The following is a 27,886-nucleotide window of genomic DNA, read 5'->3' as shown; positions in this document are numbered from 1 at the left end:
AGGATGCAACCACATAAAGCAGTTCCTTTGGTCTTCTGTAAGCAAATTGCTCCCTGTGAGGTCTCCCTTTAATGCTCCCGAACAGCTACAAGGAGGTTACTGCAGTTGCAATGGCCTAAAACCGTTGCACAGAAGCAGAACAAATCCACTTTCCCCCCCAGTATAATTCAGCAAGTCTAGCAGGACTTCATTGCACCGTTCAGCTTAAACTAGTTCAATCATAAGCATGATTTACTAGTGTAAGCCAGCATCATTTTGTGCCTAACATATTAACAGTACTTCTTACTGTCTTCTACAGCAGCAGGGCAGAGAGATTCTACAAGAGTAAGCTGTAGTTGTGAATCCATTTAAAAAAGGAAAAAAAAAAAAAAAAAAAAAGACTTTCAGACAGGTCAAGTACTTGAGAACATAAAAGTAGTTAGAAACAAATAGCATCCACTTAAATACAGAGCCGAACAGTAGTGTGGGAGGATAAAAACAGCTTTGAAACTGAGAAGCAGCAGCATTGTACTAGGAATCATGAATTCCCATGTAATTGTTCCAGCACAGACTGGAATACAGATCATCGTAAAATGTACTCGTAAAAATTTCAGGCAGTAGGGGCGGCAGCTGTGCTGTGAGAGAGAAGTTTATGCACAGAGCATGCTCAGCTGTTACAGAAGTTCAGTACATGAGCAGCCAAGCAGATAACTGCCTATTAATACAACTTCATGAACAATTCTGATGTAGAAAAAGCCTCTAAAAATGAAACGTTTGGAAATATGAAATTGTACTTCGCTATGAAACTCTGTACCATATTCTTGTAAGTGTAACAATCTCCTCCAGCACACAATCACAAAAAAAAAAAAGTACTGGCTTCCTTCTGAGATTTGTTGCTGCCCAAATATTTGCATTTGAGAGGACTGTTTAAAAACAAAACAGAACTAACAAAACAGCTTTGCTGCGGTGACAAAGCATGTTATGAAACCTATGTTATACAAATAATTTTGGACCACAGACGATTTTGGCTCACCAGAACTTGACTACTTGCATGTATCTCACACGTAGAACATACCTAGTAAATCCAGTTAAATGAGTTAAAAGAATGGTTTTAAGTCTATACCACCTGTTAGAAGGAATGGAAAGCTTGTGTTTTCCTGCACGGGGGGGGGAGAAAGAGAAACCTAAAGCACATCATTCCCTGCCTCCAGTTCAAATGGCAATGACTAAGGTACAAAATTGAAAGGGAAAAGAGGCACTTCATACAGCAGAGGACAATATACAAAGGAGCTAGCAAAATGCAAGAGATTAAAGACATTTTGTTCCACATAATCCCAAGGGGGGAAGAAAAACACCAAGCAGCAAAGAAGCAATTTTAAAATCAGTATACAATCAATGACACCTTGAAATTGAATTAGACTCAAAGATTTTAGTCCACAGACATCCTGCCTGCCGTCAGACATTTTATAAGATGTGTATAAATTTTGGTTTCCTAAGTTTCCACCACAACCTTCTCAAGTGTTTTTTTTTCCCAGTTTTAACTTTGTAAACAGAAACAAGATGTCCTTCCCAGGATTTGGATAACAGCAGACTGTAGGAAAGCCAAGGAAGTGGTCCTTCTAGGAAAACTTCATAATTGCTTTAATTCCAGCTGAACAAGTCTCTTGACATCAAAATCAATCACTGTCTGATTCCTCTTTATATTTGGCTCTAATAGCTTGGCCATTCTGAAGTGGCATTTCTTCATAGTCACTCCTGTGAAACAGATTTTTTATTCATTTTTTTTTTTTTAACTGATCACCATGTTCTGAAGTTTTGTTAAATCTAAGCTAAACAAGGAAGTTCGAAAATGCACTGAAGCAAACTGTTACTTGAGTAAAAAGTTTGTATTTGTTTTGCTTCCTTGTTGGGTATATGAAAAATATATGACTTCTCTCCAGAGACTGGTATATAACAAAATGTATCCCAGCAGCTACAAGCCACTACTGACAAGGACCAGAGTGCAGAAACGGGCTGGTACTACCACCATCTAACTAAGCAAAGGCAAGCCATTTCAGAAAATGCTAGTTGTTCTAGCACAAGCTTGTTCAAGTTGGAATCACAAAATGCTTTGGGTTGGAAGGGACCTTAAGGACCACCTAGCTCCAACCCCCTGCCCTGGGCAGGGACACCTCCCACCAGAACAGGTTGCCCGAAGTCCCATCCAGCCCGGCCTTGAGCATCTCCAGGGATGGGGCACCCACAGCTTCTCTGGGCAGCCTGTGCCAGGGCCTCACCACCCTTTGAGTAATTAATTTCTTTCTTTTATCTACTCTATATCTAGCCTTTTCTCATTTTACTCCTTGTCCTATCACTACACTCCCTGACAGAGTCTCTCTCCAGCTTTCTGCAGTATTAACCCATCTTCACTGTTGAGCCACTTCTGTGTTCTTGGTAAAAGGTGAAAACATCAAGGGCAGATAATGAATTTGTTCAGCATCTAGCAAAGGCAGGCATGACCTGGATGGGTTTTTAAGGGATACTCTATTTTTTATATTACATAAACTCACACAAGTCCCGGAAGTTTTGCTAGACTGGGTTATTTTTATTTCAGAGAGTGATGGACAGTTAAGAAGAACGAGCTTTTATCCTTCTCTGCAGCATTTCTGTATGAGCTGACCCTTTGCTAACTCTACCTGACTCCTGTAATCTTTCCCAACTTGAAAGGAATTCCTTCCCTTTCACATCTCTTGCTGCCTTCACCCCATGACCTACCAGCATCCTAATACTTAGCTGTTTGTATCAGTGCCATGGCAATCCCTTTGAGAAACCAAAAAATAAAAACCAAAATAACACACATCCTCATTGCATTTCTGTTTCAGAATAAGGCTGTTTCTGTTCTTTAGGCAGCTTATTTTCACTAACAACCTATGAAGCCTTCAATTATTTAACAAATATGGAAAAGAACATTACAAAAATAACATGGAAAAAAAAAATCCTCTCTACAGGTATTCTATAATCTTACCCATAAATCACATCATCATCCGAATCATTCAGCATAGAAAAAGCAGGATTGTCTTTCAACTGTGATTCTGGAAAATACAAATAAGAGTTAATTTAATGCATTAAACGTAGAAACATGGCTGCACTTCTCATCTAACACTAAAGCAACAGACTCAACAGCTTCAAAGGCAGTCATGACTACAATGCAACAAAGCTATCACAATTCTTTCCTGTAAATTCTTTACCATTCAGCCCACAACATCATGATGTTCTTAAGATTTAAGGAAATGAAGTAACTCTTGCTTTGTATTTTTAGATAGATAATTCTCCATGTTGCATAAGCAGATTTCCTCTGTTCTGCTGTTTCATGTTGTATTAGTTCAACTTGCATATAATTAAGTCATACTTCATTGTTCTGATTATTCAGAAGTTCATACTTATTTAAAAATCAGTCTTCATGAACTTGTTCATTCTAAGTTATAAAGACAGTAGACCAAAGTTGTAATCCCCTGTACGTAAGTCAATGACTAGCCAGTTATTTTTCATCCTTGCAACAGATGAAGGAAGGACTTATTGTGAGATAAAAGGAAGCACATACTTTCCATTAGCTATTTAAGACAAATCCCTCTGCCCTGTTTCAAGACCACAGTTTCTTGTATAATGTGTTCCTCCTTAGCTGCTGTTCGTAATTACACACAAGTAAAATTCAATCCATCAACTTGTCAAAAACATCTTTTCCTGGAAGGTTTTTACTTCATAACTTCTGTAGGCTGATGCTTCTTGCAACCCTTTATCCTCACCCAACCGTTTGTCTTGTCTTTAACAGAAAAAAGAGCATCTTTACGTAACGGTTCAATTCATCTCAAGTCTAAAAAGTTTAGAGAAAGGAGAAAGCACCAGCAGAGAATGCACTCTGTATGAATATCTATTTTACAGAATCTTTATCTGTTAGAGAGGAATAATGCTTCATAATCATCATACGAATCAGATTACATCTTCTACTTAAGGGAGGGGAAAAAAAAGCACTACAGGTTTAATCATTTACTTCCCTTTAAACAGGGGCTGTGCAACCCTCTCTCCACAGCACATTCCTCCTAGTTGCCCCCATATTATAGATCAGCTTAAGTCCTACTTTTCCATCACCCTGTTTTTCATATTTCAGTCAAGTTCGTCAGCATATCAGTATATTAACTTTATTTTTACAACGAAGTATGAGTGAAGTATTCTTGCTCTTTCAGAGCTGTCCACGAGTAAATTACAAGTTTGAGCATTATATGCAAACATACTGACTATAAACTTCATCAGAGAAGAGCAAGAGAATTCAATCTAGCTTATTAGTTGTATAGATTTTAGTATTCCTTCATATTCCCAATACTAAATTGCCCAGGAGCAGTGCAGCCTCTGCTTATGTCAATCCAAAGCAAACTGAAACAGTAATGAGGCAAGAAAAAGATAAGGATATCACACAGTACAAACTAATACGCTAGATCTTGTCATGTCAGTTTAACAAACAGTTGCTTACACTCACCATATAGTGCATTCTTTGAGGGGGAATACACGAAGGCTAATGTGTAGAGATAGAAGTTCAATAAACCATAAAATGATAAGAATTCTGCTGGTACTAAGTGTCAAGGATTCTACTCAATGCAACTCCATACACATTAACTTTGGAAACAAGATACAAAACATATGTAAATTGCTTCAATGGAAAGGATGTTTATCGTACTAACGTTTGAGAGTATGACTGACTAAACGCAACTGCATTTTGTTTGTTTTTAATTTAATGACAATTGGTGTACTCGAGCTCTTTCTAGGTATAGCTCTAACTGAAGATAAATCTTTTGTTTTAACACAAGTAAAATTAGCAGAGATAAGGCCTACTCTTTAGTGGAATGCATGGTATAATTGAATAGTTCAGTTTTCATTACTAAAATAAAGCTGAGTTCAGGGAGTGAGGTGCTTTTTTATTATTATTTTGAAAATGGAGTTCTTGTGGGCATATCAGTTGACAAGGAAGAAGGACTATGTACAGACAGAACTCAAGGTGGGCTCTGCCTTCACTTTGGGAATATACTAGAGGCTTTGCTCACTGATCTCTACTAGCACCCAATGCATATCTAAAGCTTATCAGTAACAGGATCAGTTGCAGTCACACAGACACTTTCAGAAAGTACAATGGACTAGGATCTTATGGTTCAGATTCAGAAATATCCTTTGTAATTCTACTGCCAACAGACATCAGAAATAGTCTCTCTCAAGCCAGTTAAATTCTCTGATATGACCTCTTCCACATGTAGATTGCACCAGTACACAAACACATTTTTGGTGACTTCTAAACTGTTAATTTCTCAGGTATTTTGGTACACCCCATACCAACTGATGGGTTGAATTCAAGCAGAAAATAGTCAATTTTTTCACAATAAATTGTTAAAATTACTTGAATACATGCATATATGGGCCTTCATTCCTTCTGAAGAGTATCAAACACAGTTGTGGTTTATTTGATGGAAACAAATTAAACTGAAACTCAGCTCATAACCTTTACAAATAGCCATTAGAAAATGATGACAAGAAACCTCAATCAAAATTGATTGAGTATCAAAAGCACACCTCGAAGGCAAAGGACTCTGTCCTTAGGTACATCATCTTTAAGTACCTTCTAAATAAAACCAGATTAATGCTCCTAGTTGAGCAGCATCACAACAAAAGGATATAATTCTGATAATGAGTTGATAGCTCAGCAACAAAGTTGTCCTGTAGCACTTGTGCTCCAAAGCGCAGATAGAGTATAACAATGCTGTGGGGGGAAAAATAGTGAGAGCATATATACTATGCCTTTAAACTTCAAAATTGAAATGGTAGCTTGATTGAACAGTGTATCAGAGAGTCATAGAACAGTTTGGGTTGGAAGGGACCTTAAACATCACGTAGTTCCAATCCTCCTGCCATGGGCAGGGACACCTCCCACCAGACCACGTTGCCCAGGGCCCCATCCAACCTGGCCTTGAGCACCTCCAGGGATGGGGCATCCACAGCTTCTCTGGGCAGCCTGTGTCAGTGCCTCACCACCCTCATGGGAAAGAACTGCTTCTGACTATCTGATCTAAATCTACCTTTTTTTAGTTTAAAACCATTACTCCTTTGTACTCCTTATGGTGGTAGCGGAAATAATATAAAGCTAACTTTAAGAACCTTAAGAAAGGGTTCAAAAAGTAAGAAGTGCTAAACACAGCTGTCATATCAAAATGACATGTCTCAGTTTCACTGAAGATTTTTATTATCAAAAAATATATTTATAACATTCTTTTCAGGGCTTTGAAAATTAGAGTATTGAGAAATGTACTCTGAAATGCCTTACCTAATGACAAGCACTATGAAGGTTAATGCAGTCAAGAATTTTAACCTGAGATCTGAAAAAGATTGAGAAAATTTATTAGAGAATTTAGACCTTTGTGTAGAAGACAACAGCCTGCTTAGTGAAGAACCCCCCAAAATACTTACCAACATAAGGCATGTTACGAAGTTCTGAACATGCCCTCACTATCAGGAACAAAAGGTAAAGAATGTATGTGGTTGCCACCACAAGGAAGAAGATCTTCATTCCCTATAAAAAGAACATTAGTTTTTATTATTTAACAAGGTTTGCTCTATTCTTCCTTTCTTCCTTTACGTCCTACAAATAGAAATAGTTTTCCAAAGCACAACATGGAATGGTGCATTTATTCAGGGAAAGTATGCTCATGAAAGGATGGCTATATGTGAACGTAGGTTCTTGAGGAACATAAAGAAAGGATGTTTAACAGAAGAAGTAATTTTGTTCACTGAATTCACATGAGTGCTGAATCTCAAGGATTATCTAAAAACAGATTTCCCGAGAATGATACAAGAAACCATGTAAATTATATCTTGCCCTTCAACAAGGAATTCCTGAAACTTACTAGGACAGAGGATTTTGGCAGGAGTCAAGATATACAAAGCTGACTTAATAAGAGGCTTAAAAAAATTGTCTTTCAGTCCCAACAGTTGTAAGTCCATGACTAAACTTCTGGTATTGAGTTTCCAGATGCCCAAGGTTATTGCAAGACAATTACTTTTCTCATATGGGATGGAGCTCACTATGGCTTGTGCATGATCTGAACAAAGATGTAAAGTACGCTAGTCAAAGTTAGACCACCTGGCCAGCATGTCCTATTTTCTAAACTGTGGTTTAAATTAAACAATTTAAAAGCAAGGTAACGTTTCTGACTTACCTGGAAGTTACCTGTGTCAACCCTGTATTGGTATGTAGGATCACGTACTTCATTGACACTATAAAAGATTCAAAATGAAAAAAAAATGGTTGTTACATCATTACAAAAAACAAGGTTTAAAAAAAATACACTAACAAAGAAAGGGTTTAAAGTTACTATAAAAAGCTTATAACTAAAGACCTTGGCTGTTTAAATTGGTGCAATGCCATCGATTCTAATGACAGCATACAGTACATGACATTCTCCTCCTTTCTAAAACTCAATTTGCAAAGGATATGGAAGATTTCAGTAATCAGCATGTCTAGTCTCCCCACTCATATGCAAAGAGCAACTAAGCTGGTGAAGGGACTACAAGGAGCAAGTGATGGCATTGGAGTTGTTTAGTCTGGAGAAGAGGAGGCTGAGAGGAGACCTCATCACTCTCTACAACTACCTGAAAGGAGGCTGCAGTGAGGAGGGCAGCAGTCTCTTTTCTCAGTTGAGAAGTGATATGATGCGAGGCAATGGCCTCTGCTTGCACCAGGAGAGGTTTAGATTGGACATTAGGAAGAACTTCTTCACAGAGAAGGTTCTAAAGCACTGGAATGGGCTGCCCAGGGAAGTGGTGGAGTCCTCCTCCCTGGAGATATTTAAGAGATGTGCGGATGTGGAATGTGGTTTACTGATGGGACTCAGTAGGTCAGGCTGATGGTTGGACTTGATTATCTTAAGAGTATTTTCAAAGTAGATGATTTATTTTTCTACCTATTTTTTAGAAAATGTATTATCTTGTAAATTTCCATAAGCCTTCAGGATTTAGTGTTTCAATTTTACCCTTGGTGATAAGAACCATACCTAAATAATAATTGCTGTTTAAGCCTTTAATTCATACAAATTCTGCTGACAGGACATTAGTACCAGCATTCCCTGCAATTGCACTGCTTTCATTGTACACAACGCACAACGGCATAGTAAAGGCTTTATATATATTGAGAAATAAAATAATAGGCAAACACTTCAGAGAAAATGGTTCCAAACCTGAGAAATTTTTCTGTATGGGGAATATTGACAGTATTTTGTGAGTGAAGCAGAGAAAGAGAAGAGAAACACTGAACATGGCAAAAGAAGTTAGTTTTTAGGAGGATCTGGCTATGCTCTGTCAACTGCAATCGTGCAGGTTGAATTGTTAAGAAAGTTTTATCAAACTGCAATAATTAACTGCAGAGAAACTGCTGCTTCAAATACTAAAAGCTAACTGTGAGGGTGTGTTGTAGGGAACCATAACCTACTGGCAAAGTAGCGATCTCTAGCTTTCACTGTAATTTATAAAACTATGTACTTCTAGATTGTCCATGAAGACTTCTATTTTCTAATCTGTCACGTTTTGCGAAATAGAAAATAAGAATTTGTACTCTACTCCTCTACCACAAAGTATTAAGAAACAGATATCATTAATTATAAACAATCTTCTAATGAACTGAATAATTTCAGTTCATTACTTTTGCACCAAATTCTAAATTACTTACGTTTGCCATATTCCTAATGTAACAGAGGCGAGCCACAAGAGTCCAACGATAAAGAATTTGGGCAGATAGAAAGTTAAGCACTTCCTTTCTCCCTGTTAATAAAACAATAGTGTAGTCAAAGTGTGAACTCACATTTGAGATTTGATTCATTCTTGACAGAATAAATAACCATTTTATTTGTTTCATTCAAGATTAGAACTAGATTAAGAAATCCATGTTCAGTACTTTTAACATGCACAGTTAAGTGCAGAATACAAAAAGCTGTGTAATCACTTGTGTTAAAGGCAAAATACAAGAGATTTGGGACATCCCATTCATAAGGTCCCACATATTTTACTGATATTGAAACTATAGGAATATGCTCTAGAGTTCATATTTCTCTTATGTAGCATCTTAAAGTCATTTTTAAAAACAGTAACAACAAAACCAACCGCCACCACCAACAACAGCAACCTTCAAACAAGAGCAAAGCAAATGGTATAACAACTCCAAAGGCTGGCTTGCAATAGTTTGGAGTGGACTGTCCCAACTATCTCATTTAGGTGCAATTGTCTCACAACAAGCTATTTCACCTCAAACCATTTTAATTGTTTGTCACATGGTACTTTACCATTGGAATGTCACTTTTTTCCTTAAAATTGGTTTTGCATTGGTCACTTTTTGGGAGAACTGAACAAACCAGTACTGTCTTCCCAGTAATTACTAGATACTGTTGCACCCCTACCTGTACTCTTATGCCATGGTAGACACAAAGCCAGAACAACAACAATGCGCACAGAAACAGCGACTGGAATAGATCATCCAGCATTCCAGGAAACCAACTGTTCACCAGAAAAGAAAGGGGGAAAAACGGATCTGTAATAAAGTAAGAAAAAAAAAAAAAAGGTTAAACAGAAGTGAAAAAGCACACACTTTTTATTATGAAAAGTAGAATTCATCTTCGTAGGAAAGAGAAGATACAAAACCCACAGATTTTACAAATTACACCAGTAAATGAAGTTGAAGTCTGCTGTATTTTAAAGTAATTTGCAAAGGAAATGGTGCCTCCAGCAGCAATATTCTATACTGTAAAACTAGTCTAAAATAGTTGCCAACATTTCTAGAAGATTTCATGTTTTATAAGACCTTCTGCTAAACCACTGTTCTTGGTGATAAACTAAAAATTACCACAGAATGACTGAAAGGCAAATATTCTTCGGTACTGATAGAAGTCCTAGAATTTGATGTACTTTACAAGACCAAAAGCAACTTCCACTTTTAAATAAAGCATGCATATCTTAAGAATAAAGAAGTGAGGCTTATCAGGCAAATACAGAAACTGCACTTACATATGAAAGGTTCATTATGGTTGCAGCCTTCTATTCCCATCAGTTTTAAACAGAGTTGACACTCATGGGAATGAAAACAATGAAATCTACCTATTGATTATGCCCTTAAATTTGATACACTTAGAAAGGGTTGCTTTCTATAAATGAGCTTTCTGAAGCCCTATAAACAGCTCCTTGCAAGATCAAGGCCAAACAGCCTTGTCTGTCTTTCTTTTTATTATTTATTTATTTATATTTAAGAGCTTTTATAAAAATTCCAGGACACAACTACCGTTGTAAAGGAGGAGGAGAGGAAGGAGGATGGACATCCATTTCTGTTCAATACCCCAGTCTCTCATGGAGAATTTTCGTAGAGAATGTGCAAACAGACACTATAAAACAAACAAAACCCCACAATCTTACACAGGAGAAAAGCAGCCTTAATGGTTTTATCACAGTAAATAGATACTACAGCACATTGCAAACACTACTTCACAAGGTCTGACACCGTTAACAGTAAAAGAAGAGGCACAGCTCCTAGCTTCTACTTCTGCATCAACTTTGCTGGCTTACCCCAATGCAAATTACTCTATGGCAAACTGAAAAGGAAACCAGCCACTAGTTACTGGTCACACACTATGAACAACTTCCACTTAATTAAACTCACTCATTAAAAAAAACCCAGATACTACGCTAACATTCACAGTTGCTCAGTGAGTGACATCACGTATGTGAAAGAAATGCTATGTAAATATTAAGTGCTATACTACCCTGGTATGAAAATTCTGCATTTTAGTTGCCTATGTTGTTTGTTTTCCCCAAAACACGTCTATTCCAGAGGCAAAACTAGGAGAAGATGAACCATCTAAAGCGCAGTGTAATTTAGGTTTGTAAGGGACCTCTGCAGGTCTCTGGTCCACCCTCCCACTCAAGGCAGTGACAATTGAAGTCAGATGAAGGTTTATGGAGTTAAATGGAGCTGGTGACTGGTCACAGGCGGTGTTCCCCAGGGGTTGGTGTTGGGGCCCATCCTCTTTAATATCTTTATTGATGACTTGGATCAGGGAATTGAGTGCATCCTCAGTAAGTTCACAGATGACACCAAGTTGGGGGGGAAGTGTCAATATGCTGGAGGTAGGAAGGCCCTCCAGATGATCTAGGAAGTCTTCCAACCCTAATGATTCTATGATAAGGTCATATTCAACTGAGTTTTGCCCATTTTCAAAGACAGTGAGCCAACACACACTCTGGGCATCCTATTCTAATGTCTGAGTCCACCTGCACTGACAAAAAATACTTTTTTTCTAGCATCTAATCAGAATTTTACTTATTTGAACAAAATTCTGTCTGAAATTTAAAATTAGTGTTTAAAAAAAACCCAAGCTTTCCTCATTTATTCAATTTTCTTCATGCCCCTTCAATGCCACTTACAAAACCATAGAAGCAGCAACTAAGTAAGTATTTTAGAAACATTTTTAACACCCCTTCAGCAGTATCTCAACTATACTGCCTGGGGCTAAGTTACTAAACACAGCACTACAGTGCAGCATTTACCAGCTGCCTACATAATATTCTCCAAAATAACTGGAAGAAAATCTTACCGTGACCATAAAAGTAAGAACTACAAAAACAAATCGGAACCAGATTTCTACTTGTGAAAAAGTTGGATTGTAGGTCTTCCACTACAAGAAAACAGAAGAAAAAAAGTTTAACATTTTCACATAACACAACATCAATAATTAATACACTTTGCAGTTACTGAAAAGTCTTTTGGCTTTTCAAAATTTGAAGGTATAACCAAATTCCACCAAATCACTATGGAAAGACAAAGATAAATTCATACCAATTTTCTTCCAAGTTAAAGCTTTCTCTGAATAAGATGGAAAAAAAAAAAAGGGGGGGGGTACGACTAACCAATGAAAAGATAACCAAGATAACCAAAGCAGCCTAGCATCTTTGCTTCTCTTTTACCCAGCCACTTTGCAACATGCTCATTGTGCTGTCATATCTTAATGCACTTCTCAGATCGAAAAGAATGTTCTTTATTGACTTCTGTTTCATATTCAAAGTTTGAACTTCAATAATTGAATAAATCCAGTGTGTTTTTCTTCATTACCAAGGTCAAATGCATAAACTGATTATGAAGATGATGATAAGGTGCAGTTGTACTTCCTGTAATGAGTCTGTGTTCTTAAAGCTCACTCTATTTTCAGTGAAACGGAAGATTTAAGTAAGGGAAGATTAAATGAGCTAACCAGAAATGAAGAACTTTTTCACAGGTTAAACAGCAAAAGCTCCTTTAGTCCTCTAATTATTCTGAGGCAGAGATATTAATTATAACATGCCAGTTTGCATAAGCTCTGTACTGTTGACAGATTATGTTATACCTGGCATGCTTCTCTTTTGAAACCACTTCCGTAATGCACATGCTCTGCCCATCGGACAAGAAGCTTTACCTTTCAATTGATTTAATCTGTCAGCCTCTGTCTTGTCTTTTTAAATTGCAAATGCAAAATGAAAATTTGATGTGGAGAATGCTGATATACAAAAGGAAATCAATTATTTCAACTGGGATCAACATAAACCACTGTACTAATTAAATAAATTGGAAATTTTTCTTGCTGTGGGAAAGCAAAGCTTTTGAATTAGGTTTTTGGTTTTGTGTACAAGTCTACATTAAAGGAAACCTGCAAAGCAAGATGATAAACCATGCAACTATAAATAACTATAAATGCTCCAACATTGCATCCTGCTTAAATCTGGAGCAAAGCAAAGAGCTTGTGAGATTGCTTTGAACCCTCAGCTTATTTTTAATGATGCACTTTACAAATTGGAGCATTTCAAGTATCAATATTCAGGAAGCTCATTTAGTATATAAAAAACATGGGTGATTTACAGTAGCTTTTGCTTGCCGCCTGCCTACTCTGACCCACACAACATTATATACAGGTAGAATACAAGACAACAACCTGTACAGTAAGCTCAGTTTAATTTTCTCCTAATGCATGTTTCTGAACTTTTTGGAGTCACCCAACACACACTGGTGATTTTAACTGTTTCAACAAGCAACTTTTACCACTATGAACTGAGCTAGACGTTCCACTAGGGATTGTCTGCTTATATTAACTAAACAAACATTTTTCTCTTCCTCTTAAGCAGAGATGAAAAAAATTTCTTAATTTGAGTCTGTTAAATCTTTCTGGCCCTAGAAAAAGTCTGGAAAAATCTTGTTGATTCAGATACACCTACTGGAAAAGACTGAAAAAGATACCATTCTGTAGAGAGGCAACATCTCCGTAAGGAACTGCAGAAAACTGGAATTTCTAGTCTAGCCTGCCTACTGTTAAATATTTCCCAGGAATTACACTAAAATTATCCGTCCCAGAAAACAGCACTAGAGTTCTGGAAGGAAAACGTTTCTTTATAAAAAAAATATTGGATTAGATCATTATTAATAGCAAATGATAAAATAGTTCTGAAATTAGTAGTGACAAAAAGCTTCATTACGATGAAATGAGGTAACTTTTTATTACAGTTAAAGCATGCTTTTACACCATCAGTAATTAGAGATCTCTTTTGCTAGTAGCAAACTTTATACTTACTGTGAAAGTGATATTCTTGGCGTATGTTAATTTATTTAGATCTTCAAAGCTAACAAATATGTTGTACTGAGTGTAGTTCAGGTAGCCAAGGTGAGCAACAATGATTTCACTGCATTTCTGTGAACACGTACAAGGAAGAATAATATGTAAAAGCCTTCAATTTGTTCTACAATATTTACTGGTAGCACAGGTTGGAGAATTTGTTTCTGAATAGGCAAACATAAATGATGTTTATAATGTGTCTTACCAAACTTGATCAGTCAAAGTCAGATTCAAACAAGACCCACAGATAAAAATTCCTCGAAAGATAACAGATATCAGTTTCTTCTTTCTTTATCAGAAGAAACTGATAAGGTGAGTCAGCAGGATCAAAAGTTGAACTGATAAACAAGCTTTTGACTAAAGCTGGTGAAAGAAACTGCCTGCAGCACCAGGGAGGATTTGGATAACTGTCAGTCAAGGTCTAGCTCACTGAACTGTGAGATGTGGCAATCTTGTACTAACTTATTATAAAGGTTAGCAGGAAGAAAGAGAAAACCCAAACACACTGCTCTCTTGGCTGCGTGCAACTAAATTTGGGTTCTTGAATTTCTGTAGACTTCTGCCTGTGCATACACACACACAAATTTGATTTGCACTTTATACTTATCACCAAAAAACTTCAGCTCTTCCCTTGCTAAAGGATTCAAATATGACAAGTTGTTTCCAGTGTCTCTAAACTCAAAACTTACAGTTAAAATTACACTAGAAATTCAAAACCATCAACATCCCTTCTCAGGTGGAAAGAAAATCGATATTTTTTTTTTAAAAAAACAGAACACAAATGCTAGCTGAATTAAAGCAGTCTTTGTGCTAGGCAGTGGACATAAATTTGTCTCTCCTCTGAAGCCTTATACTCAATCTTCTAAACAAATATTCCTTTTTACAGTATTGTTAATTTGTTGAAGTGTCCAAGCAGCACACACTGCTTCATTGGCAGAAGAGCTGTGCTAACAAGAAAGAGGGGTCTTTTAGAGGTAATAGGCACAAACCACAGAAGGAAACAAACAAGAAAAAAAAAAAAAAAGATGGATAGACAGATAGATATCTTGCTTAGCATTGCTAGCTAGGTTGCAACTACAAATGAAACCCTACTCTGGAGTCTTTCCTGAGATGTGCTTAAAGATATCTTCTTCTCATTGACAACATAATGTAGCATGAACACAAATATTTAAAACAAGAAGCATCAGAGCTTTCTTCAAGCAGACACATACTTGAGCGCAGCTGAGTAACCTTGTCCGGTTGTGAACTTGATTATTAACATATGGCGTACTTCCATCCTTCACCACTCCGAGCACTTTCACTGTCATAGTAACATTTCTTTTGAGTGACACTGTAATTAAAGAATAAAAGGTTAAACTATTGTTACATGCGGAAGTATGGAACTCAAAAAGAGTTCCAAATAAAGTTTAAAATACATACGGTATCCAAAGATTACTTGGTTATACCTTGCAGAAGTAAGGTTCTATTATATTAATTAATAATAACAACAAAATACACCAATCTTTTCATTATGTATTTAGGCATAAATGCCCTGTACTGAATCTTAACAAATTAAAGAATTCCTGATTGCATTATTACAGGGAGGCTTTACTGTGCAATTCATATCATTATATATATACAAATATATAATCTCCCCAAAATGAAGAAACAGACACACATTCTCTGCATACTACTGTTTTCACAGAAATAACAATCAATCTATCCCATAGAACTGTTGCATCCAGTTCTCAAAATTAGTTGAGTCCATGCCTTTACTGAGGACAAGGGGTGAAGGGGAAGAGACTGTGTCAGGGAAAACCCATTACCGGCCATAAAGCAACAAGGTCACATACGTGGCAGGTGAAATTAAAGAAATTATAGTATACAAAATTAGGTTGTTATAACAGTTTCTTTAAAACTAGGTAAGATTCTCACCATCATGCTGATCCAATTCCACTACACAGGTCAGCCACAGTTGCTGGTTGTAAGTAGACAGTGGTGGTGAACTTAAATTAAAAGGCTTTAGCTGTAAAAAAAACAAAACAAAACAAAAAACATCACAAGGTTAGCACCAGTCATTATTCTATTACAAGATGCATCTGCAGTAATAATGATAAAACGTATGTTAGTGTCAGTATTTTTGGGAATAGATTTAATATACGCTGTGTGGACAGTATGATAAGCACCCCAAATTTAAGTCTTCCAGAGAAGTAGCTAAAGCAGCATATGTATTTTGACCAGCAAAGTAAGAAGTAAGGCATGAGTACTTAAAACACATAAAAGCATCAGCAATAAAAACAGTTCAGATATGAAAGTCAAAAACCTAAGACTTAGCCTGAGTAAAGTATATTTCTAGCACTTTACATCAAGTGAGATTTGTGACAACCCCCATCCCCATCTGCTACAGAGTTGAAATGATTTAAAGCTTAAGTATGAAAAAAAAAAAAAAAAACCACAACTATTTTCCATTAGGTTTTCTAGAAATTCCATAGTCAAAAGCAAGGGAAATACAGTTAATGGATAAAATCTATGTGCAGGAAAGCCTTTTCTTATTTTAATTATTATTTTTTTTTAATCCACCCATAGCACAGTACCAATTCAAGCTATTCGCGTAATCCAGCACTATTTTATCTGTTCTTACCTTTAGGCTGTTATTTAAGTCAGTTCTTGCTACAGAAGTTTCAATTACATTAGGACCTGCAAAATATTTAAAAAGAAAGACAATAATATTAAAGTAACAATATAAATACAGAATTTCAAAACACTGTACTAATTACCTCCCCATAAAGCAGCAAAATAGTATCCCACTTTGCAGATGTTTGAACTGAAGGGTAAATCACTTCAGCATCTCAATAGCATTAATAATCTTGGCCTGAAAGTTTTCCACCACTGACTTCCTTTAAGGAAGCTCATTCTCAATTTCAAAATTTCAATTCTCAAGTACATACAAACTGCCTGGACAGCTTTTCAGAAAGCATTTTTGTTATGAAACACATAATTGAAGTTCAATAAGTGCTCGAAGTTGATAAATCATCTTATTTCAGTAACTGTTAACAAAAACAATAGAATGAGCGTGTTTTTTTTTTTTTTTTAAAGATACTGGAGCAGAGATCGTAATCATGGTTTTCAAGAACAGCAACCCAGACAATAAGGAGGTTCTGCTGCCATAACTGCTGCTCCTTTAGCAAGCAATATACTAAAGCTTTCTAAAGCAGCTGACTAAAAAATGCTGTGCTCTTCCTAAAAAGATAAAAACATACACACAACAACAACAAAAAAGATTAAACTACATTATTGTTATTACTTTTAGTCTTGCTAAGTTAACAGAGTCCTGTCTGAAAGCAGGAAATCACTCTGAGGTGGGGAACATGAAAACTGCATAGGTACAGAAAATGAGTTCTGTACTCATCTCACCCAGAGACGACAAGGACACATTAGGAAAAGGGAAAGAGAGCAAGTGGAAGTTGGGAAAAAAACAAATCTGCATCTGATTTGGGTTACAAAATCCAAAGAGCAACAGTCACTTCAAATTAAGCTATCTTCTTTACTCAGATGTAAGACATCTGCGACCCTGCAGACAGACATGTTGAGTATGGGGAACAGCATACACAGGCATCACAGAAAATCTGAATGCATCACCTTTCCATTTACATAGTGGGTTTGGTGAGTTTTACTCACTCTGTGCCCTTTGAAGGGTGAATACTCTATTGTTCATGCCCCTCCCTCTGTTCACAGCAAGCATGAAATTGTCAACAAAAGCCATTAAAAATCATTGCAGTTTAAGCATTAAGTCAATGGTTCTCCTCCCAAGGTAAACACCTTTCTTCCAAAAATAATTTAATTATTATAATAAACTGCGTCCATGCTTTGTCAACAAAGCCATCCAGCAAACCAAGCTCACAGGGACAGGAATTCTTCAACCAGGCCAACTCCTGAAGGGAATGGCAGGCAAGTCCTAGAACCCCAGCCCCGTGCAGATGACTGAGCCTTGCTTACAGCAGCCAAGTCCTCCCCAGTTTGGGGGACTCGATAAAATCCTTAAATGGTTGTTAAATGGGGTCAGGTTGCTTAAAGAACACAACCAGTCCCTCCCTTTCCCTCTCCCTGTCTGCTGTTTAACTTTTCTGCTGAAGCTATCCTAACAGCTGAGTGTTAGCATGCTAAAACTTCAGTGATAGCATGCAGACTCCTCTTCCAAGTACATTTTAGACCCCAAAAAGTTCTCTGACATGAAATGTGGGGAGTTCAGACACTTCCCATATGTACCCTGCATCTTTGTAGACCAGACTTCCAGAAGTATCTCTGATATCCAGGACAAGATCCAGCCACTAAGCACTCAGCCTCCTAGATCTTATCATGACTCCCACAGAGGTCTTTGGACTTAGGGACCTGAGTTCATGTGTCCAACAAATGAAGTTTGTACTATTACATTACTAAAATGTAAACATTTTTAATTTCTGTTGCACTTACACCTCAAAATTTAGAAGACTTTATAGTTACGAACTTCCCTCAAAGGAAATCCAGTATTAGCACCATTATTTTACAGACTAAAATGTAAAGAAGAAAATTAATGTAGTACTCAGCTGAAAAATTATGTTATAAAGGTTTTGTTTTGTTTCTCTTTACTGACTCCCCCTGCAAAGCAGTTGCACATACCAAATCTGTGCAGGTAGTAAGTACCCCTATGAAAAAAATGTGACATACAAAACACCTCCCTCTCCCCGTAAAAATAATATTTCCTCAGATACCTCAAGGGCAGTAAGCTCATTAGCACTTACACACCCCTGTAAATATCAACACATGTAGATAAAGCATGCAAAAACTTTTTGTTTTAAGAAGGCAACATCCTTACCTGCTATTCCTATGAAGACTGTCAAACCAAAACAGATGAAGAATACTACAAAGACCAGGACAAAATGCCTTTTGGATAGTGTATATAACCGCATCGGTGCCAACCTATGGGAAGCAGAAGAAAGCACAGAATTAGCCATCAGTCATATTTCTAAAGAAAAAAAAAATCCCATTCACTATCCATTCCTCCACAAAGAAAATCAGACCAATCGCTGTGGTAACATGTAACACTAAAAGAAAACACCTTAACACTACTAGGGATTATCAGACCTATGTATGGGCACTCACACACATATCCTGAAGCAGACTCATTTTTGCATGTATTTTTCACACTAGGATTTTCCATTGTCCTAAGACCTGAGTAAGAAAGTATTTTAACTCAGAGAAAAAGTCACTTTTTTAAGTTCATAAATTAAACATTTAAACATCCAGAATACCAGATTTGCCACAATGCCAGCTTAAGATAAAAGAATTGACATCACTAACTTGCTTACCTGCAGAGGATCTTGTGATCCAGCATTTAGTTTTGAGTTGTGTCAGAACTGAGCTATGGCATAGTTAATTTTCTGCTGCTATACCAGTCAATAAGATCATAGAAAGCTGCCCTGTTTATACAGGAAAGTTGTAGGATTTGGGAGCAGTGGGTCTGGAGGGTTGTTGTTTTCTAATAAAGCTGTGGGAGCGATACACAACTGCACCACCATGGAAAGGAGTGAAAGCATTACGACTAAGCACAGTGATCAGCTTGGGATAAAATTTCTTTTCACCATCCGACACTGGTGTTTGTACTGGCCAACCAGATTAATGAAGAAATAAATGCATTAAAACTGGCGGCATCCTTTCCAAAAGCCCATCCCAACTTCTGGGAGCAGGTACCCCTGGGCCTGCATGCCTGGGAACACGCAAGGCAAGCAACTAATTCACTTTTAACCAGCAAAAGCATGTAACCATAGAACCATTCAGGCTGGCAAAGACCTCTAAGATCATCAAGTCCAGCTGTTAACCTAGCTCTGCCAAGCCTACCGCAAAACCATGCCCCTAAGCACCACATCTACACAGCTTTTATACCTCCTCTTGAGTCACCTCCAGGGATGGTGACTCAACCACCTCCCTGGGCAGCCTGTTCCAACGCTTCACAACGCTTTCCATGAAGAAGTTTTTCCTAATATCCAACCCAAACCTCCCCTGGTGCAACTTGAGGCCAGCTCCTCTCATCCTGTCACTTGTTGCTTGGGAGAACAGACTGATACCAACCTCACCACAACCTCCTTTCAAGTAGTGGTAGAGCATGATAAGGTCTCCCTGAGCCTCCTCCTCTCCAGACTAAACACCCCCAGCTCCCTCCTGGATTATGAGGGCTTCATTCTGCTCCCACCCCTATCTACCACCTGAGGGGCTGAGCACCCAGAGAACAAGTGGTCTTGCTGCTAAAGACCAAGGCAAAGAAGGCATTAAGTTCCTCAGCCTTTTCATCTCCTTGCTGTGCTTCCCCCCACATCCAATAAAGGATTGAGTTTCTCCTCAGTGCTCCGTTTCTTGTTTATCTATTTATAGAAGCATCTTTTATTGGCTTTAATGGCAGTAGCCAGATGCGCTTTGGCCCTTCTAATTTGGTCCCTGCACAGCCTCACATCATCTTTGTAGTCCTGAGAGGCCTGCTCCTTCTTCCAAAGGCTATAAACTCTCTTTCTTGTCCTGATCTCTAGCCAGAGCTCTGTTCAGCCAGGCCAGCCTTCTTCCCTGCTGGCTCATCTTTCAGCACATACAGTCACAGCCTGCTCCTCTGCCTTTAGGATTTCCTTCTGGAAGAGTGTCCAGCCTTCCTGGACTCCTTTGCCTGTCAGAACCGCCTCACAAGGGACTGGGATTATTAATCATAGTGTAAATGTTATTTAAGAATCACTGCAACCTTTCCAAATGAGGTGCTGCAGAACAAGTGACATCTGTTTTGCATGTAAGATCCAAACTGCAATTTAGGTCACCAAGGCGGGGGGGGGAATGAAAGGGGAAAAGAAATCCTTCACGGAAGAGCAACCACTGGGGCTATTCAATACACAGAAACCAGGTCTGAAATTGGAAAGCTCCTGGCTTGAGAACGACTGCAGACAGGAGCCTCATCATGTATGCACAGGGAAGTGCCACATAAGCTCATGCAGATCTTAACAGCTTACATCTGGGAACATGCCTAACAACTACAGTCTGGTGCAGGATACTTCTGACTCGCTAGGCATATTTCTGATTCTTTTCATGAGCCTCCCATTCCCCAAGGTTTTGCAGAGAGGTGTATGATGTGAGCATGAAAAGCAGCTTCATCTCCACAGCCCTTAGAGGCAAGCTGCCAGAGCTCACTGAGCCGACACTCAGCTATCAGCAGTTAGCACCTTGGCTTACTCCTGCACCAGAGCACAGACTGCTCACAGTCTTTCAAAGAAGCACGTTTCAGACATTGGCTCGTTCTTTATTCCAGCATCTCTGGATGGTGCAACACCTAGCAGTCAAGATGGGTATGAATACACATGAAGAACAGGCGTGCTGACACTTTACAAGGAGAGGAGATCACAGAGCGTGGACATGGTGTGCCTTTTTCTCTCTTCTTTCATATGGGTACTCTTAAAGACTCATTTCAGCAACTGAGTGTACGTGCTATTGCACAGGTCAATAAGGCTGCACAGATCTGTCCAGAAGAATTGAAATGGCAGAAGATCAGGATAAGAAGAAAAAGGTGAAAAACAAACAAAACAATGAAATCCTCCAGTCTGTGGGATCCTGTAACAGAAGACTTTCAGCTCTTTGAAAGAAATCCACTGATTTCTGGCCCTCAAAGTTTGAAAATACGAACTTCTGGAGATGCAAGAGCCAAACACAAGATACGTGGAACACAAAAGGCAAGCTACTCGTATTTTATTTCCTCATTTCTTGCAACTGAGTGCAATGTTTGAGCAAGCTGGAAGTACCAACTACATATAAAAAAACCCCACGCACACACATCTTCTGAAAAGGTCATAGCTGCCAGCAAGTCAGAGTTCAGAAAGGACAGAAGGAAATGAAATATTAGTAACTGAGAGTCAAAGTTGGAAAGTAAAACCAACAAAAATAGAAAGGGGAACAAGAACAGTAAGTCAGACCGACAGAACACTTCTGTGGGGTTTCTGGTAACTTAAAACTCACTGATAAATAGTGACCTATGTCAGATCTGATGGAAACCCTGCACCTGTGGACTAAAACCTTATGTGATCAGGTAGGATAACTGCATAGCCTCATTCCATAAACCAGTCTGTGAATCCACCACAGCGTAGCATGCAGCTGGCCGGCAGAACCACACTACGCAGAAAGCATTTGCAGACATAACTGGTTGTGGGACCATGTTGATAGTGGTCCTTCAGAAGTGTCTATGGACACAGCAGCCAAGTCCGTCCTGGTGCATTCTCTAAACGTTTATATGAATAACCTCACTCACCTCAGAAGTTATTTGCTCTGAAGCCAGATCTTAAACTAAGCAGTCAGGTGGTGGTTTATGCCACAATACAGGTAAACACCATGACTTTTACTCACAAAGGCAGCAACACTGGAACCCAGCAGCTCACACCCCAACATTTCCACCAGTGTTCAAGCCATACGAGTGCTGTGCCTGACAACTTCCAGAGACGCTTGGTGAAAACACCTCACTGTTTTTAAGTCACGGCAATCATGCAATGATTTTTCTAAGAGCGAATGAAAGAACTCAGCCAAATCTTAACTGCAGCTATCATGACAGCAAAAAATAATATTTAGTGTTCCTATAGGGTGCTGTATTCCTCATTGTCCCTGCCTGCAGTAACACAAGTTCCTTATCGTGTTGAAGTATCTCCTTAAACCTACCCCCAGCCGACATAGCAGGCAGATAAAGCACTCCTCCCGCACGTTTGTTGCTCAGCAGCTGCCTTTTGGGGAGAGATTACACAGAATTCACGGACAGGTGAAGGCGAGCGGATGACCTCCCCCCGGCAGCTTCTCTCTGAGGGGCCTAACGGGCCAAACAGCGGGGAGGCGCTGACGGGGGAAGCCCAGCGAGCAGCCTCGTCGGGCCGAGCACAGAAGATGCTGCCAGCCCCGGAGGAGCCCCCTCAGCCCTTTTACCGCTCTGCCGGGCGGCTTTCAGCCCCGCACCGACCCCAACCGCCCCCAACCGCCCCCCGCGGCCGTTACTCCCCTCATGCCCCCCCCCCGCCGCCCCCACTCACGGCTCCATGCCGGTGCCGCATGCGCAGTGCGGGCGCCGCCCCCCCCCCCCACCCGCCTGCGTCACGCGGCCGCCACGCGGCGGGCCCACACGTCACCGCCGCCACGTCACCGCCCGCCGCCGGGCGAAGGGCGCCGCTGCGGGAGGGGAGGGGGGAGTGGGGGAGTGGGGGGGTACGGAGCGCCCGAGGGGACACGGGGCTGAGGGAGCGCTGCGCGAATGGCGGCCAGCGGGCTCTGTTACTTACAGGGGTATGAGTGAGAACAAATCCTGAAGCTGCTGTCAGAAATCAAGGGCTGACAGGGTTTGTGGCAGTCCCCAGGACTGAGAGCAGAATGTGTCACTTTTCCTTCCTTCTGTGAGCTTACCTCCTGCACCGTGCATCTCCTGGTGCATCGCAGAGTAACCTGCGGCACGGACACAGTCTGCGCCAACCTTGTATTTGGGTCACCAATGAGGTTATTTAGTATCACACGCCACTGATCTGTAAACGTCTCTTTTAGGAAGCGCCACGTCTGCCCAAGGGAAGTGTTAACCCAGACAGACGGCATTAATCGCTGCGCTGAGACACGGCTGGCCCCGCTCGCCCCGTCCTCTGCCTTCTTCCACTTCTGATTCCCCTCTGCCCTAAAGCCTTCCAGTTTTGAGTTTTCCTGATCCCTGTTGGCACCCCAGGAAGGATGTCCTTACAGAACGCAGAAGTGAGACTACAGCAGCCAACTTTTTATTAATCTTTTCTTTTCTGGAAAATATTGATTACTGGCAAGCTAATGCCTTGCCACACCCCCTTGTTCCCTACCGCTTAATAGACTGGAGATCTCAATTTCCTTAAAGGCAATGGAAAGTGCCAGCTGATGCCAAATGGCTTGCTCACCCAGCGGGAGGGGAGTTAATAGCCATACTTTGTGGACACAGTGTGTGAGAGGAAAAAACATATGGTTTTACTGTCTCTTCACCTTGTTGGTCTGATACAAGACGTTATTTGTTCTTAGTAACCTAATTGCTTCAGACAACGTTAGTAACCTGATTACTCCAGACATCCATCCAGAATGCTAAGGGGAAACACTCACGAGAACAGCAGGCATGCAGAGACAGCATCAATAAACTTACTCCACATTAGGTCAGTTAGGCGAAGATCCTGGGGATGCAGAGGAGTAGTAGCATGCTGCCTACACCATGAAAGGTTATCTCGTCCTCAAGAGCACAAAATCTCTCAATTTCATCACCTTTCATCCTACAGGTTCTCCATCTGATACCTCTCGGGACACCCTCACTGAAAGAAGGGCAATCTAGCACTAAATCCACGGGCCCATTTGATTCAGTGGAGTCACGTCTTCTCTGTTCAACGCAGAAGGGCCTTCCTTACACACTTGTAGTCATCAAAATGACTAAACGGGAATCTACGTCAGAGAGCTTGGCTGTCTTCTGGCAACAAAGCTGACCACGTGCATTTCCCAGGGCCTCTCGTTTGTTAATCCAAAGCTTATTTCTCCCTTCTTTCCTCGTTCTAGTGCCAATATTCATTACTGTACACTCATCATGCCTTGTTGCCCCCCATGACTTCACACGCCAGGCTCAGGTACAAGGAGCCCCTGTTCTGACCGGGGCACAGTGGTTGTGTTAAACACCGCCAAGCTGCCAGGCGGCGTTTCCAACCTGCGTGGCTCTCTGTGGCCTTTGCTACTGAGAAAAACCGAGTGGGATTCAGCATGACAGACCACATCCTTCGCTGGGGAAGGCAGGCACGGCACGCTGAAGTCCAGCGGTGTAAGCAGGAGAACTGGCATGCTATTTGTGCTCAGATTCGTGGTAAAATTGAGCTGGGAGGGACCTCGCCGGGGAGCTAATCTCCCCTTTTGTCTGAGCGGCGTACCCACCGCATCTGCGTCTGGCTTGGTGCGCGGCTGTTTGGCGAGGCGCTGTAATTCCCATCCCCTTTTTGTGGGGCAATGTTACATAACTCCTCATCACCAACCCGCACCCGTGCCGCTCCTGCCACCTCTCCCGACTTACACGCCACCCTGGGGCCCCTTCCTCTGACCCCAAGCTCCCATCTGACCTCCGCCTGCCTTCGTGTCACCTCCCACCCTCCTCTCCCCGCTCCCGCCCGTACCGGTAGTAGCGGTCATCCCTGTAGGGCGTGAGGTCCTCCTTGATCTCCCTGTAGGCCTCCCGCAGCCGCTTGCAGAAGCGCTTCAGCTCTCCGCAGAGCGGGCTGCCGAAGGCGGCCAAATCGGCCTCCATGCCGCCTCAGGCGCCGCGCTCCGCCATGGCGCCGCCCCCCCCACCCCTCACGGCGGGGCCGCTTCAGCACCGCGGACAGGGCCGGGGCGAGGCGGCCGGGGGGCGGCCTCCGGCGGGGGACGGCCTCCGCCAGCACCGCCTCCCGCTCCCCTGGGGCGTGGGGGGTCTGTACCTGCCTGCCAGACCCACCCCTTGCACATACACACACAGGGATATTTAATAAATTCCTTCGTTTCTTAAAAGCATCCCCAAATGCACCAGTTAAAAACATCGAATCCTGTCACGAATTAAGTTGCCACCAGCTGTGGCACACGCACTGCAAATGAAACCATCCTGCTGGCCATCCACCATTACATTTTCCACAGAGTATATAACTACAAAGACAGAAGCCTGCTTGAACACCCCTCCTGTGGAAATACCATCCCCGTTTGGGTTCGGAAGCTGGGTTGGTTTGGTTTTGGTTGGGTTTTGTTTGTTAGTTGGTTTTTGTTTGTTTCAGCCTTGGCCTCGGTCTGAATTTTATCCCACGCTAACACTACAGCTTGCACCTGTGAGTAGCAGCCCGCTTCCATATGCAGGGTGCAAGGTGTCGCTTCGGGTGGAGTAAAGGGAGAGGGACGATATGTCTGCCACAGGTGGGGTAGACAAAGGAAAAATCACCTTTAAATGAGAAATTCTTCCTAACTCTGAACATTTCTAAGCCCCAAAAGACGTAGCAACATCAAAAGCCACGCACCCCATTAGGCTGGAAACTAGAGGGCTACAAACACCTTGGGACTGTTCCAGAACAAGCTCCAAAGAGGAGCAAAGAGCCTCACTGCTCTTAGAGCAGAGCTTGATCAACCTCTGAAACCACTCCAAAAGCTGGGGAGAGGCCTCAGCAGCTCAGCAGGTCCCTCACACCACACTGTTTTTCTACGTTTTACTACTTCTGAGCCCATCACGATACACCTGGCTGATGCCATCATGTAGGACTTCCCTGGAAGTGTTTATTCCAATGTAAATGTTTCGGTCGTGATTAAGACTAAACCATGTTTTCCCTCAAAGCAAGAATTTAAATTCTTTGTTGTATGTGATGAATATCCTGCTTGCAGATCTCAGGCTCAGAGGTAGGAGTTATCAGTGGGATTTTTAAATATTTACCAAAAGGAGGAAATTAAACATTTAAGGCTTCATTGGAGTAAAAACACATTCACTGCTGGGAGTTATGCAATTAGTGTAGCAATAGCAAAGTAATAAAAAATATGCTCAAAGATTAAAAACTGATTACCATTTAATTACTTACAGCTAAGCGATCTTTACTGCATTTATTTCTCAAAAAAAAACACAGGGTTTACTTGAAGGCCCAGAGCAGCACCATTACAGAGATGCAATCTAGTCTCCTCCCTGTCGTGCTGAGCATTACCCTGACTGGCTTCAAACCCTGTCTTTCTCCTGCACCATCCTGAGTGCTCTCTGGTGCCAGAGGAGGATATCACAGCCACTGTAGAAGGATGACAGTCGAGCTGGTAGGTTACTTGCATGGAGAAAGCGTTAGCGCTGACCATCTGTTATTAACCTACCAACCTCCACTACCAAAACCACCACCACCACCACCAACAAAATAAAAAAATAAATCCAGGCTTATGAATGGTGTAACTGTGTGAAGACACAAGCTAAGTGCATAATCTCACTGTGGACCATATTAAACTTTGAAAGACTCTAAGAGGGAAAGGGATTCATTTAGAGTTTCTGAAGGTCAACAGTTTGATAAAACAAGCAATACATGAAGTTGTATGCATGTACTAGCATCCACATCAGATGTTTTCAGTGTATGGCCTCTTCTGCCTGGGGAATGACCAGACACTGAAAGCAGGCAGAGCTGCAGTGGCATGCCTTGTGCAGTCAACAAAACAGCTACAGGCTAAGAGCATGTGTGGTTTGGGAAACTCAGCCACTTGAAAGTGATTTTGAGAAAATGATGCAGTAGTTACAAATCTGCTCTGCTGGTATTTTCCTCCCTTCCTTCCTTCCTTCCTTCCTTCCTTCCTTCCTTCCTTCCTTCCTTCCTTCCTTCCTTCCTTCCTTCCTTCCTTCCTTCCTTCCTTCCTCCCTCCCTCCCTCCCTCCCTCCCTCCCTCCCTCCCTTCTTTTTCTTTCTTTCTTTCTTTGCAGTTCTTGATACACAGTAGCAGCTCCTAGGTACCATTTTTAAGGAAAAAAGTATATTTTTCATCCAAATAATTTATTCAAAGAAATTTCTTTTTTTTCTTTCCTTTTTTTTTTTTTTTAATTTTTAGTGAGAAAAATATTAAAACGTACTTCATATTAAACAGTCACTTCTATTAAAGCAGCCAGTCTGTTTTCTTTAGCCAAAGCCTAATGAATGGAACACTTTAATTAGCTGTTCAAAAAGTCATAACCCCTCCAATCCTAACAGATCATGTTGTTACCTTTATTGGTTGTCATTCTTTCCTGTCCAGTACAGTCATGGCACAGAAAAGCATTCAGTTCTGCAGGTGGGATGACATCAGTAAAAGCAAAGGGGGATCAAATTTTCACAGACAGCTTTGACAACAAGATGCAAGAGCAGCCAGCCAAATACCTGCACAGGGACTCAGCAGCACAACCTGCCAGGTGCACTTCAGGGCACCCTAGCACATCTCACCAAGCACGGCAACTTCTGTGTCAACCCTGTTTGTGCTGCTTCTTACAGCACATGATAAGAGAGAGGCAGCATTAGATTGCATTGAGGACCAAGCCAATCTACAGAGGTACCAAGAATCCTGTAAATCTCCACTAGAAGCTAAATGCCTGGAACTCCATACATCCCCTGGGTGCTCCCAGACTCCAGCGAGGGGGAGGAAAGCTCCAGGAGTCTACGGCTAAGACGTGATCAAACTCAGCATCTGTTCAATGCAAGCAGCACATCATGTCATGTAGACAGA

At 40.8% G+C, this 27,886-nt stretch overlaps 1 protein-coding gene across 2 annotated transcripts; it reads right to left on the bottom strand.

Moving 5' to 3' along the window:
* Positions 1 to 238: 238 nt before the first annotated feature.
* On the bottom strand, positions 239 to 22,746 carry TMEM181 (transmembrane protein 181). Of its 2 annotated transcripts, none has more exons than XM_084283441.1 (17): positions 22,718 to 22,746; positions 18,499 to 18,602; positions 16,288 to 16,343; positions 15,582 to 15,672; positions 14,879 to 14,997; positions 13,626 to 13,742; positions 11,625 to 11,705; positions 10,316 to 10,415; positions 9,441 to 9,571; positions 8,717 to 8,808; positions 7,212 to 7,269; positions 6,463 to 6,565; positions 6,320 to 6,371; positions 5,676 to 5,758; positions 4,490 to 4,579; positions 2,984 to 3,050; positions 239 to 1,734 (listed from the first exon to the last, which is right to left on the bottom strand). In XM_084283441.1, the coding sequence occupies exons 1-17, from the start codon at positions 22,723 to 22,725 to the stop codon at positions 1,656 to 1,658; spliced, it is 1,431 nt and encodes a 476-aa protein (XP_084139567.1). In that variant the 5' UTR covers positions 22,726 to 22,746; the 3' UTR covers positions 239 to 1,655. The 2 variants fall into 2 exon arrangements, with proteins under 2 accessions (XP_084139567.1, XP_084139568.1); XM_084283442.1 differs by lacking the exon at positions 22,718 to 22,746 and adding an exon at positions 22,356 to 22,471.
* Between the last annotated feature and the right edge of the window lie 5,140 nt (positions 22,747 to 27,886).

The sequence above is a fragment of the Netta rufina genome, assembly GCF_964035555.1.
Source record: "Netta rufina genome assembly, chromosome: 3".
NCBI lineage: Eukaryota > Metazoa > Chordata > Aves > Anseriformes > Anatidae > Netta > Netta rufina.
The sequence above is the reverse complement of the archived record's forward strand: the minus strand, read 5'-3'. Positions and strand labels throughout refer to the sequence as shown.

Bases quoted from the DNA above. Each gene is read 5' to 3' on its own strand.
- TMEM181 (XM_084283441.1), bottom strand. The intron at 9,572-10,315 runs GTAGTTGTGTCC...ACTTTATTACAG, and splicing joins TCTCCTCCTCCTTTACAACG to ATCCGTTTTTCCCCCTTTCT. The intron at 3,051-4,489 runs GTGAGTGTAAGC...TGTATTTTCCAG, and splicing joins CTCAAAGAATGCACTATATG to AATCACAGTTGAAAGACAAT.